Source organism: Patagioenas fasciata, chromosome 3 (genome assembly GCF_037038585.1).
Source record: "Patagioenas fasciata isolate bPatFas1 chromosome 3, bPatFas1.hap1, whole genome shotgun sequence".
Lineage (NCBI taxonomy): Eukaryota > Metazoa > Chordata > Aves > Columbiformes > Columbidae > Patagioenas > Patagioenas fasciata.
In genome coordinates, this window is record NC_092522.1 from 101,228,862 (window position 1) to 101,243,963 (window position 15,102).

General features: G+C 34.3%; 2 protein-coding genes across 9 annotated transcripts in view; one reads left to right on the forward strand and one right to left on the reverse strand.

The window, feature by feature from the left end:
- ANGPT2 (angiopoietin 2) overlaps window positions 1-5,165 on the forward strand; it is a 42,538-nt gene extending 37,373 nt beyond the window's left edge. For all 4 annotated transcript variants that reach the window (XM_065834638.2, XM_065834640.2, XM_065834637.2 and 1 more), the window contains 2 exons: window positions 633-763; window positions 2,142-5,165. In XM_065834638.2, coding sequence (XP_065690710.1) covers window positions 633-763; window positions 2,142-2,302 — 292 coding nt within the window. In that variant the 3' untranslated portion in view covers window positions 2,303-5,165. The remainder of the gene's footprint in view (window positions 1-632; window positions 764-2,141) is intronic.
- MCPH1 (microcephalin 1) overlaps window positions 1-15,102 on the reverse strand; it is a 127,271-nt gene that overhangs the window by 74,915 nt on the left and 37,254 nt on the right. For 4 of the 5 annotated variants that reach the window (XM_071807001.1, XM_071807000.1, XM_065835951.2 and 1 more), the window contains 2 exons: window positions 14,778-14,940; window positions 6,734-6,811 (listed from right to left, as the gene is read on the reverse strand). In XM_071807001.1, the coding sequence (XP_071663102.1) occupies window positions 6,734-6,811; window positions 14,778-14,940 (241 nt within the window). The other variant, XM_071807002.1, reaches the window with a different exon arrangement.

Consider the following 15,102-nt stretch of genomic DNA (forward strand, 5'->3'; position numbering starts at 1 on the left):
ACTTCATGATCTTAAGGGTGTTTTCTAACCTAAATCACTCAATGATTCTATGGTTTAACACTTATGAATATATAAACAACATGAAAAGGAAGAGTCATTAGGAAAATGGAAAGGGAAATATTGAGAAACTCCTGAAATTTCAGTTACTAGTTGGTAATTAGTAGTCCAGGTAATGCTATTATCTCTCACAGATGAAATGTTGTAATGCTACATTGCTACACTGCCATGCTGTGCTAACAGCTAAATACAAATCAAAGAAGTTTAATCTAAAACTTCTGAACTTGATTTAAAAAAAATAACTGCACACAGCATACTTAAAATATTAAGAAATGCATGATATATATGAAAAATTCCAGGAGTTATTATGTGCCTGCTCTCATTTTCTTCTAATGTGATATGAACAAAACAGTCATCTTTACAAATGTGAAGGCTTTTCATTAGAATATTGTGCTGACCTTTTCTGGTCATATGAAAACATTATGCTGCAAAACAGCTTACAACAGTATATTGGTCAGAAGAGAATGGAATTATTGGAACAGGATATTTATTGCAAACTATTCCATCATTATTTTGCAGATCAACTACCATTAACTGCCATGTAATAACTGTTTTTCCATTCCTCACTTCTACAGGATCTACCTTAAAGGACTTACTGGGACAGCAGGCAAAATAAGTAGTATAAGCCAACCAGGAAATGATTTTAGCACAAAGGATGCAGACAATGACAAATGTATTTGCAAATGTTCACAAATGCTAACAGGAGGTAGGAATGTTTTTTTGTTTCTTAGTCTTCCTATTTTTATTGGCACCAAAATAGTCTATGAGATAAATAGTGATAACTTTGACAGTAAATTTTGACTATTGAAGAAGTCCAAAACTCACACATAGAAACTCTAGTATGGTGACTCAAAGTGACATTTTATCATTTGACAAAGGTTAAAATAAAACAAGAGAAATTAAAACAGGGAAAAAGAAAAAAAAACAGTCTTGCAAAAGCTGGGGTACAAAAAGTCCGTAATTGTGGAACTAAGTAGAGCAACAGCAGATTCTTCCAAGGAATGAGATAACATAGTCCCAGAGATCAAAATATTCAGCTCCCCCAAAAAACTTGTTTTACAGATTCATTTGGTCAGTGAAATGTTGTATACTGTACATGTTGCAGAAGGGTACAAGTATTTAATTCCATATTTCAATATAGTTATGAAATGGCAAAACATACATTTAAGATACAACACATATATGAGATATCCACATTTTTTCTAAGGATGCTCACTGGTTATTTGAGTTTTAGGTGGTATTTTTATCTTGAACCACACAGCCTATCCTAGAATTTGTCAATCTACAATTCCACATTCTGAAATGTAAACAGCTGCTTTGTAAATTTGACTTATCTTCCTTTTGTCTCTTAAGGAATGGTTTGATTCCCTATAGCACAAGTTGAAAGACGAAAGGAAACTTCAGTTTATCTAAAAGGACAATTGGATTACTGCCCTGCAAAACAGAATGTACACATTATCGCCATCATAACAGAAGTATAAAAATATTATCTTATGAATAAAAATAAATTTTCCTTATGACCCACTAGCAGGTCAGGACCATAAGGATACACAATAAGTTTGGGCTGCTTTTTTTTCTCGTTTTCCTTCTTACTAAGATTCAGCACAGAGGTTTTGAACTGATCTGCACAGGGATCTGAAACAGATAACTGAATTAATCCTCTAAAAACAATTAAGGAAGGAATTTAAATCTGTGAAGAACAGTGATTTACCAGAGTAGATAAAACCCAAAGATGACTCTGTATCTTTATAGTTCAAGTCAAATTCTGCCCTGAGACTGTCAACAATAATATTCAATATTGATAATAAATTAAACTTGATTGAAGACCTTCCCTTCTCAATTTTCAACTACTATGTATTACATAAGCTTCAAGAGTATGCAGTGAATACAGAAATACATTTCCTTGCTGAGTTTGAGACAAGTATTTTATCCTGACACTTCAAAATCCTAAGAATGAAAACTTGGTTTTAGATTTCTTTTTCATTTCAGGACAACAGAGTGTCATTATATACTGTTACAAAAATTACCTGTGCTGACATTTTCATCTGCTGATGTTTTTCTCTGGTTTCATCTCTGTCTTGCAGGATGGTGGTTTGATGCATGTGGTCCTTCTAACCTCAATGGAATGTATTATCCATTACGACAGAACAACAACAAGTTCAATGGTATCAAGTGGTACTACTGGAAAGGCTCAGGATACTCTCTCAAAGCCACGACTATGATGATTCGACCAGCAGATTTCTAAATGCTTTTGCATTATGTGAATTACGTATTGATTAGTTTTCAAAGACTGAATTTGCTGAGCATGTAAACACACATTTGCAACTTGTCTCATTTTCAAGCCGAGAAAACATGTGCTAGTGTTCTGAAGGGATCAGTTCAGTAGGATTCCTGAACTGCAAAAGCCTTGATCAGCTAAAGCTCATATTACTCAACCAGATGCAAAGTCTAAAGCATCAACCTGATATAATAGAGAGTTGGCCAAACGACTGAATGAAAGGAACATCCAAGGAACTGCCAGACAACTTAAGGACTTTGCTTTACTGATCATTTATTTTATGTATGTGTTAGTAAATAACTGGAACTGTGAAAAATACCTAAAATAGCTTTAGAAATATACATTTTGCCTCATCACTGAACTTTAAACATTACTCTAATATAAAACACTCAACTAGATCTAGAACTATTTATCTCTGTGTTGTATTTGCCTTTTATGTACATAAAAAATATTGTCTTGTAATTAGCTCAATACTGTAGTTAAAGAATACATTCTTCCCCACTATAGTCTCCTAAACAACTTCTTACACTTATTCAGGGATTTTTTTTCCAATAGCCTGTATTACTTTATTTAACAGAGACCAAATAGCATTTAAGTACTTTGCATTTATTCTTGGGAAATACCATGTACAAAAATCACCATTTCTTTCAGTTTCTACTTATTACAGTCACTATGTTTAAGTTACAAAAATCCCTGCAAACTACAACATAGTATATATTTCTTTATATTTTTATGATGATTGCACTTTTTTCTTTTCCTGTCATTTACTTGTAAAATAACTGATGAGTATTTTATAAACCGAGACAACGGCATTAACACCAGATGTCCGGTTGTCTATGACAATCATTTATCACCTGGTGCTGTAGTACATCTATATGTTTTGTAAAAATAACCTAACTGAAAAAACATATGCATGTTCTTTGATACAATTAAATTTATGCTCATGACTTAAGACACAAACTACCATATTTTCAAAACAGGAAGAAAAAAATGTGAAAGTTATCTAAGGTCATACTGTTGGTTTTTTTCAGTAAGGTTAGGACTTCTCCCTAGAAATTCTCCATAGGCAGGCCCGCAATATATGACACAATGTGAATAAATTACGCTACTGGGTGATTTTCTGCCTTTTTATTTTTTTATTTACTATATGCTTTAAAATTGGGTACTGAACACTGCAGTTCAGACTGAGAAGATATTTCTTCATAATAATCACATAATTTTGTGGAGTTTTTTCCCCAAATTAACTTTAGGTTTTAATTCTTCTGCTTAGTCTTTGACTTAGTAATGTTTTTGTAAAATTTTAATTTCAGCAGACGACTGAATCAGTTACAAGGCAAGAAAATATCTCATACAAAACCAAAACAAAAATGCCAGACACATTTCTGGAGGCATACTTAAAAAAGGTACTATACCTTAAAGGCAGTAAATAATTTTAAGGAAGAAGGAAGAAGGAAGAAAATGCTTCATTTTATACTGACAGTCATTAAAGCTGCTGCTAGAGAGCAACATCACTCACACCACAACCATTCTTCTTTACTGAAAATGTGTGTCAGCATTACAAAAGGGTAGAAGAGACAAAAAATAATCCTAATATCACTTCATGGTCTGATCTTACATAAACTTAATGAATGTAAATTAACAGTCATCATCTAAAGAATTGCATAACATAATCTCAAAGTATTTAAGATTACTGTCTAATATCTTATTGTTTCTCCTAGCAAAATTGTAACTAGATGTATATCCCAAACTAAAAAAGTACTTCACAAAATTGCTTTCATGAATTTCGAAGAACTGTCGTAGAGAGCAAGTCTAGCAGATGGTCAGGAAGCTATTATAGTAAAGGAGCTAGACATATCAAGAGAGGCCTCTTTTTTCAGTATAGAGAAAGGGAAGGGGAGATCTTACTGCGGTCTACAGCTGCCCGATTGAGGTCACATAGAAGACAGAGCCACACTCACCTTGGAGGTGCACCACGATGGGACAAGAGATGGGAACAAGAGGCAACAAACACAAGTTGGAATTGGTGAAATTCCACTTAGAAAGTTGGATTTTATTTTTAATCTCTTCATTTATTACCATGAGGGTGGACTGAAGAATTACCTTGGAGTGGAGTGTTGAACTAGACAACCTTCAGAGGTCTTTTCTAATCTAAAGTATTTAATGATTCTATGAAATGCTAAGCCTAGATTATTGTATTTTCAGCTTCACTGCATTTAATTAGACAACTAAAGAAAGTACTCCCAATATTTGAGATAATAAGCATGTCCATCCCAGTAATCAAAAAACCCAAAACAAACAAACAACTTCTTAAAAGCCATGATGGAATCTGGCACAGACGAATGCTCAACCTGGCAAAGGAAAATAGTGCTAACTTCTAGTTGACATTAACACTCATTATTTTAGTAAGAAAACACTATATGTTGAGAATATTGTATGGCTAGATTGGATTTGCTAGGAAAAAGTTTTTATAAAGTTTAAGACTTCCATAACTATTTTGGTAAAGTGATCAAAGATATTGATGTAGAAATGGAATGGATCAATTGTTTAATGAGACTTTTATTTTTTATTTAAAATTGAGTAATTTATCAACACAACTGTAAAATTCTAGAGTGAATATGTTTTTAAATTATATTTTATCTAAATGAGATCACATGGTTTAAACTGCGTACACCAAAGTGAAGTGATGGGAGGACATTTTGGAAGGAATGCAATAATAGGAAAAAGAAGACTGCAACAACTGCTTTGGACTTGGTACAAACCATTACAACAGCAAGATAACCACTTCTTTTATTCCTTCCTGTAATCAAATAAACAGTATATAAAACTAGAATGCACTTCCATTGTCTCAAAATACTTCTTAGGAAGCAGAAAAGAAATAACATGAAAAGAAAGGGAATATAAATAACATTAATGTTCAAATAATAACCATGTTTTTAAAATAAACTACGTATTACATTAAGAAACCAGGATGACTGAAGAAGAAAGGACTGGAAAGGTGATGGAAGTATCACCTTGGACAGTGAGTTTGTTCCTCTGCAAGACAAGCACACTGCAAACAGAAGTGATTGAGGTTCTCAGCACTACCATAACCTCCCTCAATTTTATCTTCTCACCATCTCTCAAGCCCTCCTTACTTCTGCTTCAGTAATAAAAACTATAAACAGAATCCAAAAAACAACCTCAGCAGGAATCACTTCAAAGAATGCTATGTAAGTTGTTACTGATAACATACTTGTTTAATAACCAAGGTAGTCTGAGAAGAAACAGAAAACTCCAAACAGCTCAATCTGAAGTAGTGTGTTCTATTTTCATACAAATAAAGAAAACAGGAAAAAAAGAACAAGCTCTTACTTATTTTTCACATCAAGTTTTGCCATTCTCAATGTATTTGCTATATTAAAAAAAAACCAAACGTACTTCCTCTTTTTAGAAAAAAGCACCACATTATAATGGATGATTAATTTGTTTGGGCTTATTTTAGTATAACTGCTTCAGTTTCTGTACACTCTGAGAACATACAGTTTATAAACATGAAATAAAGTCTTCATCATGAACATGTAAATTTACATAAATAACAGGATTAGAAAGAATGTTAAAAATAAGTTCCTAACAGTTAATAAAATTTTAGCAATTATGAAGTTCAAACACCATTAAATGTTTTTTCTTAAAATCCTGTGTGAAACTGTGAGAAACAATAGCCAATAATAACATATTTATCTAGCTGCTACAATGTAAGAGAAATTGTGAAACCTTTTTGGCACAACTATTAAATGATTGACTAGTAACCTGCTAGAATTTTACTTGTTTTAAAGCCAAAGTAAAATTACAGTCTAATCAATTACAACCCATGGAGTGCAGATACACTTGTATCTGTACAGATATACCATGGCCCCATAGGTATACTTTTGCACTAGTTCACAATTCAGTACTTAAGAACTATCATTAAAGGCAGGAAAAATGCTTCATTTTACCTACTTAGTAGTTTTAGAAGCCCATAATAATTTTCCAGTGCCACAGTCATTTCTGGACTGAAAATATTGAGTCTATGACCTGACACATCTTTCCATTAGGCAACAACATGCCTCTCCAGTTTATATGCAAGCACAGATAGAAATTAAATATGCCAGAAACAAAAAAAAAGGGCATTTATACTCAAATAAGAAGCTAATTTATTCAGATGTTAATTGGTGAATCCATTTTTTGCATTTTCCATGTATACCAAAGTCTTTACATACACTTCAAAAAGTAGTGGGTGGAGAAAATAACTCCTTAAAGTATTTGCTTCAAAAAAATATTTGTGCTTTTAGGCCTTCTAGCTCACAAAAGCTATTTAGAAGGCCAGTCATTTTGCACATAAACAAAAGAAAGTTCACAAGCTTAAAGGGCCATTAAACTTACAGGAGCTGCAGGAAAGGTGGATGAAAGTTCATATGGTTCCTCTGAGATCCAATGGCCCAATTCCAAAGACCAAAGAACCTAGAACAAGTTAAGTGGTAAGTAGAACTCTTACAATTTCTAAAATAGCAAAGTCTTTGAATGTGTAATTAGAAGTAACAATGAAGTTACATTGGTTGGTTCTATGTTTAATTTACCCAAACCAAATGATTCTGTGAAAAAAAATCAAGCAGTCAGGTACAAATTTTACAGCTGAAACAAACCATTAAAATACCAAAGTCATATTTCTACGCATAGCTATGTTAAATTTCAAAACCTTCTGAGGATATTAGAAGAATGAGCCTTTTGCATCACAATACATAAAACTGGAGTAAAGATTTGAAAAGGGGAGTCTGCTATATCAGTTCTGTTCTCTTGATTCGGTTCATTACTGCATTTCAGAAGGTTCCTGTTGGCCCATTTCTCCAGCCTGTCAAGCTCTCTCTGAATGGGAACACCCATCTGGTGTGGGCAGACACTCATCAGTTTTGTAACATCTGCAAACTTGTTGAGGGTGGACTTTGTCCCATTATCCAGACCATAAATGAAAATGTTGAACACTATTGGACCAGTATCAGCCCCTATTAAGCTCTTGTACATAATCCGCACGTGAATCAGCCTGCAAAGAAGAAAAACTCTGTTTAATTCACTGGTATCCTCTTCTGTCAACTGCACATTCTAGATCACAAAAACCAGCTGCTAACAGTGCAGAGTCCTGACTGCATAGATTAATGTGATAATTTATGTTCAACTGAGCTCTGAAGCACTGGATTGATGTGAACCTTGGAGACCACTTTGGACAAGTTTCAGTCTTCTGTTCCCATAAGGGTCATCACACAATGGTTCACTTTAACTCCTCAGGGACTACTCATGTTTACATATTGAAAACTAAGGTTATATTAAAATATTTCCTCTGGTTGTCACAGAAATTATCCTCTACTGATAAGATGGGCAAATTAATATAGTAGTTGAATTATTTTTATTTTTATCCACTACTTGAAGTGGTTATGTTTTCAGTTTCTGAAATACACTTTTCTTGTTGTTGTTGTAAAATTTTCCCCAAAATATTCTATTCAACATTTTTTCCTGGGTTGACTTTCTAAACCAGTCTTCAAAACAATTTATAATGATAAGTTGCATCTGGCAGACTGTAATATTAAAAGCCTCACAAAGAGTGTTCGGAGACTATTCCTCTAGTGGTAAAAGCGGCATCTTTAGGAGAAAATGAAACAAGACTGAAGTTCCTACCATGGCTCTGTCCTTCAGCTGTATAAAGGGCGTTTTCCTTCTAATTTCTATTTAATTTAAATTTGAAGCACAACATGAAGGAAGAGGGATTTATTTTCCTCATTGGCTTCATCAATGTGAGCTGAGCCATAAAGCTTCTCATATAAGTAAGAGACCGGTAAGTTCTTTGCCAAGTTTGTCCACTGTCACACAATTCAATAACTTTCCCCTTTTACAGATATTTGAGCTTTGCAACATCCTTCCTATAGTTGTCATTTGGCAAGCCTTAAATATGAGTAAAAAAAAAAGCATTGTTACTCACTAATGAGACACAGCACGATTCATACACGCAACCTCAAAACCCACAGCAACTCCCCAATACCCTGCTGCTCCTATAGCAACAGGTAGAATTATGTGAACAAAAAGTGCGTGTATACCCTCAAAATTAGATCTATGGAATTTATTAGAAAGTAAATCCCTGCACTTAGGACAATTCTATCTCTGGCAGTCACATTTTCCCTAAATGGTTCTCTAGCCATTTCAAATAGATGATGTCTGTTTCTTACTGTTAGCACAGCCATGCACCATTAAACTGTTGTCATTATCCACCTTAGAACAAGCTGAATTTCATTGGTGCGTTAAATTATTCCCATGCTTTGTTCACAATTAACTGAAATATTCTGTATTTTTTTTCTTTTGGAAGGAGATGTGTCCTGGTTTCGTTAAAAACAAGTTTCTCTTTTAGTGAATTTTTGCCTGTCAGCTAAAGCCTTCATGTTAGCTGCATTTTCCTGGAGAACCCAACACATGTTTTGGTTAAACCTAGCAATGGAATGCAAACTTATTGATAAGCACGGATGGACATCTCGCGAGAGGGGCAACGAGAAAACTGATGACCGACAGACTGACCAATGGTGTATAACATTCCATTCACGTGAATACTTCATATAAAAGTGGGAGATCACAAGGATCTCGTTCCCTTTTTCCTTCCCTTCTGCTTATGGCCAACATTAGGAGAGGACCTTGCTGGTCGTCCCTGCGAACTGAGGCCTAGTGAGAGACTGAATCCAGCTCCGGTTGGCTACAGAGTCTAATCCAGGACTTTGGGTGCTGGTTCTGCAATTGCTGAGACTTACAAGATTGGTTTTGTATATTTTGTATTATTTTCTCTATTCTTATTAGTAGCATTAGTAAAACATCTTTAACTTTTCCAACTCTCTTCTCTCTGTCCTTCTTTCCCTCCCGATCGCCTGTCCTGAGTGGGAAGGCGGGAGAGGGAGGGGCAAAAGGGGGAAGTGGGGGGGAGAGGAGGTTAACAATACATCTGCCAGGGTTTGATTGTCACCCCGCAATCTTAACCCTCGACAAGATGCCATACAAATCCATATATTTTTACTTTTTATTAAAATTATAATACTTTGCCTCATAAAATTTGGGAAGCAGTGCTATGACATGTTCCCCTTAGACAAAAATTGGCATAATAGATATCAAGCATCATAAAGTTATCCTTTATGGCTCACTAGGTAAACAAGATTCTAAGCTGAACAGACTTATTTATAAACTAGTAATGTATATCTTATAAAATGTTTTAATTGTATGTAGAAAAATAACTTTCTGTAAACGGCACTTTTGCCTTAAATCTGTTGCTATAAGCAACAAATTGTAAACTGAATTTAGAAAGCAATCTTGTTATCAAACCAAGTTCTATATTCTTCAGTCCAAAGTAGCTTATGTTTGATGACTTTCAGGGGAACGAGCAACCTCGAATATGAACTGCTACAAAAGCTGGTGTTGTGTGTGATGTGGCAAGTGATGTTTTACTTGGGAAGAGGGGTGGGGGGGGGCGTGATGGGAGATGTCCAATTTTGCATGCTATTGGAAGTGAACAGTATTTTTTTTGTTTGTAATGAAAAGCAGCACATCTTCAAACTTATTGTTGAATTTCATTACAAAACTCCAAAGAATATTATGTTTACTTTTAGAATACACACCATCAAATTTTTGAAAATGCAACAGCTGTACAAAAAGATAAAATAATTTCTATAGTCATTATATCATACCAAACCTAAAAATAATAGTTAATCACATGAATAAACCAATGACCTTCAAAAACTATTCAAAATGTAGTAACACATTGCTGTGTTAAGTCAAGAAAATACTAACGTCTTAAAAACATACAGTTAAGACTGCAACTTAGGATTTGAGTTATAAATTTTAAGGTGGTACCTGTATATATTTTTTACAACTACTTTTTACAATGTACAATAAGAATATTGAAATCTGTTAGCTTTATACTTATAGCTGTGTATATTTACTGCAAATAAAAGAAACTTCCTAATCCAAGTAATTTCTCTTTTAATCACAGTATAAATTAACTGAACCAAGAACATTGTAACTTCTAACACAATTCTTAGAGACATGCTGCATGAAAATAATTTCTTTGTAAATAATCTTGAGCAGGAACAGATGTACCATGCCGTATAATATGTACATCATGTCCTTATAGCACCAAAATGATGTTTGTACCAAGAGTAACTGGCAAACAACTCAAATGGATTAAAACATAAACTGAAAAGATTAGTTATGATTAAGTAATCCCATTTCATTTTCCAGGCCAATTTTACAGTAACAACCTCTATACATCCTTGTAGTATTTACAGAATTTTGTTTAGAAATGAATTTTGTTTATCTTAACAAAAGATGGATTAAAGCTTGTCTATCATGGCTCTGGAATTGAGTACAAAGGCACCGTATCTACTTTTCTAGATAAAAAGAAAATTAGATACAGAGTTCATGAGCAGGTCCCGCAGTAAATAATTAGGTTACCATTCACTAAAACATTCAGTTTTCATGAACACAAAGGCAAGATCTCTCCATTCTAAGTCCCTGAAAGTTTGCTTCTGACTTTGGTATAGCCACATTTTCAACCTCTGTCTTTTCACAGCAACACTAAAAAATGCTTCAAAATCAAGTAAGACAAAACCAAGTTCTGATACGCAATATTATTCTTGAGTAATTTTTCTTGTTGAGTCAGTAATATTCAACAGTTCCTTAGAATGTGGAAAAGGACCAAGAAAACCTGAAATACTTCAGAACATTAAAGTGTTTATATTGAGGTAAGCTAAAGTTCTCAAATGTGCAGTTGCAAAAGAAGATTTAACTTAAAATGTAATGATAAAGCAGTAGAGATCAAGCAGGAATGCTGCATAGGAATATCGAAAGTTAGGACAATACAGCTGGTAACACTGAGATATTAAGTATGCATTGAACGTTAGAAGAATGGTCATGAAGAACGTAAGAAAGGAGGAAATGGGGAGGAAAGAGGAGAATGGGAAAAGATGGTTTTTCTGTGGACATCTTCTGTGAATGTCTGCTTTTCACTTTGGACTCCAGATTCACATAGATTAATCGTTTGTTACTTTGTCCTCAAGTATAGACTATTTTATCTAATTCAGGTATCGAGCTCCAGCAAGCATCCTGCAGATTACATCGCTATAAGGTTAAATATGGTGTGAAGTTTTCATTTATCATACCAGCTATGTTCTTTTATTAACACAATATAGGAAAATTTATGTTGAACATCAGGTTCTCAAGAGTCTGAAAATACCATATGCCTAGTCGTTATTTAAGGCCTCTTATTCATCCAGCTAATACCCTGAATGATCATTATGGCATTTGTATTGTACTTGAATACTTATCTTGAAATATATGCAAAAAGGACTGCTATGAAGATTAAGTGCCTAATGATAAATATATTTCTCCAACATCCATCTTTAAAAAGACAACTTTAAGTTTTTCTCAGAAGAGAAAAAAATGGCCTAGGTTGTCTCCCCATGTTCCATGAAAAAAGGCAACAGTAAAAAATATTTCAGCTGCTTAGAATGTTGAGAAACATCAGTCCTCAAGATTAATGCCTTGTTTAAAAAGTACCAGTGACTTCTCTAAATAGACTGATTCTTTGAAGTATCTAATTTGAAGTATTTTATCAATTATAGTACTATTAGTACTATGGTACTTTTTAAAAATGGTATTTACTAATTATAGTATTATGGTAGGATTGAATACAGTATAGAAAGGCATTAAAAGATTCAATATTTTAGCATTAATAAAATAAAAATATGATTTTGCTTAAATGAAATTCTCCTGACTCATTTTCTACAGAATTCCTCCTGATGGCTAAGAAAGGCTAAAGTTTTCTCTTCTCTGGTTAAAGTATTCAACAACTATTCTGGGTAAACAGATGGAAAAATTATGACTATGGCACAATTAGAAATAAGACAAAAATGCTCTTATGTGATAAGATGCATATATTTAACCAGACTAAGAAACTGTTTTTTAAAAAGTTCAAAGGAAGACTTCTGTGAATTTATTTAATTACTTGACATCTATAAACAGGGTTGTACACAGCCTCAGTGAAAGGTTTAAGCACAGGTCTAAGAAATTAAAAATAACAATATTGACAGATAAGCAGATACTAAGGACTGAACAAACTTGTCATTTGGAGAACTGAATTCTGAAGGTTTTTTTTATAGTTTCTTCTCATGTAGCTCTCCTAGTAACTCCAGAACTTTGTCTCAACAGCAGCTCAAAAAAATGAGTTAATATAACTTCATCATTAGGTCTAATAACATTTACAGCAACAAACAAATCTTTGGAACCCTTCCAGTTAACTTACTGGTATTACACGAGGTACAAAGATGGTCCCGTGATGAGTCTAAAAGGTAACCCATAAGACAGCAGGAAGAAATTTGGCATTGCTCCTAGTCACTACTGGCATGTGTTAATATTTTCACCATGGATTCATTCATAAAAGTACAGTGCATAATACAGGTAATGAAATCCCAGGACAGCAATTGCCAGAATACTGATTATCCAAATATTGCCTTAGGTACATTGATAGGAAAGTACTCTACTGGATTTTTATTAGTAGCTATCTGCATTTTTAGTTATTTGAATTTTTCTCTTAAGGAAATAGCTTTCAGGCTTGATTCCAGTGTTATGAGAAAGTAACTTCTAGCAAATATGTTGTTAATGTTTAAAACTCCCTACAAAGCTAAATGTGGCACAGATACTTCAATGTATTTCATTCATAGATGCATAGACTCCCAGAAAAGTCAAGGCTGAAATGGACCTTTGGAGAATGTCTAGTTCAACCTCCACACCCACCAGATGTCTTGAAAACAAAAAGGCAACAGTAGTTGATACTGGTTTTCAGCCCAACAACCAAATTTTAAAGTCTTCATAAGAAAAGGGAAACGAACAACAACAAAAAAAAAATTAAAAGGCATCCTACAGCTCTTTTCTGTAAAAGATGAACAGCTATTTCCATATAAAGTCCACAGTTATGTTTTACAACTCTGGAAACCTGAGGAAAGCTGAAAAACTGTCATCTGCAATGTCAAATTGAGTGGTTAACATCTATTATCACAGGGAGCAGTTGAAGTGGCTTAACCCTAGGCTGACGGGTAACTCCCCACGTAGTCACTGCTCCCTCCCCAGGAAAATGGAGAAAACAACTAAATGGGCAAAAGCAAGAAACAAAACAAAAGAAACATAAAAAACAAACAAACAAAACCCAAACACCTTGCAGATTAAAATAAAGACCGTTAATAGGTGAAAAGGCAAAAATAAAGCTTAAAAAATACCTCAATTGATTTAATAGTAATTATTCCCACCAGTAGGTTGATGCCTACTCTCCAAGAAATGGCTGCTTCGGAAAAATTCCTACCCAGTTTTATAGCTGATCATGATGTCATACAACATGGAAAATCTCTTTGGTCAGTTGGGGTCAGCTGTCCCAGCTGTGTACTCGCACAACTTCCTGTGGCCCCCCAGCCCAGTCATTGGGAGGGCTAACTGAGAAAGAGAACACCTTAAGGCTGTGCAAGCACTGTTTAGCAATAGCTAAAAACACTGGTGGGTTATCAACACTGTTTTGGTCACCAGTCAAAACCAGAGCAGCATACAGGCTATGATGAAGAAAATTAACTCTATCCCAGCCAGACTCAGCATGATTCTCTTGACTTTACTGTAACAGTCTGGTAACTTTCTGTGGTAATCCACAAGAAATTCTGAGGCTATACACTGCTTATTTGATCTGGACATCTGGGAACAATTTCTGTAAATTACAAAGTCTCTGAACTACTCATCTACAAATAGCTTTCCTTATTTATTTCTATTTTACAGTTTTCCAACCATGCAGCAAAATATCTAATAATTCCCCTCCATTTTTACGGACGCTGAACATAGTATGTGTTCCAGAACATAGTAGAAATACAGGGTGTTTCAAAAAGATGAACCCCAAGGTCCCCAGACATTACAGCCTGAGACTTTTTTTGTAGGGATATGTTGAAGACCGTGTTTTTGTGCCAGCATTAGTGACTAATCTGGATGACCTCAAAAGCAGAATCAAGGCAGCAGTGACCTCAATGGAAGACACTTTGAGAGGCTTTTGGGATGAATTCAACTATCGTCTCAATGCCTTTAATATGTTCAAAAATAATGTGACATGAGTTTCTCATCCATGAGATGAGACTTCACTAATTTCTAAAATATATAGTGAAGCACAATACAGGAATAGTTTGGTTAGATTAAGTACTGGAAGACTGTAAGTCATGGTAACAGAGCTTCACACAGGCAAATTTTCTCTAGGAAAACCTAAATATTTGAACATTGCATGACTGTACATAACATGGACACAAACATTTTTATATGGTTGATATTTCAGCTATAAAAAAGAAGTTTAATTTATTCTGTAGTAAATTTAAAAATTATTCCTTACCCATTCATAAGAAACAATCCAACACCCACGAGCAATTCCCAGCATAACATTCAAGGTACGACGAGGACTCCCTGTAACTACATGACTTGTTGTTTCACATACATCATCTGAGAGCAAAAAGTCTCCGAGTTTATTCACCACCTGGATTACTGTATTTTGTTCCCTAAACAGAGAAAAGGAAAAAACTCATATAACATTGAATGGATATGCATAATTATAAAACCATACATACAAATTAACTGAAACTCACCTCATTTCTTTCCTCACTAATCATTTCTTATCCTTTTCTCACTAAGCCCCTACCCATTTGCTACCCTAAATTCAT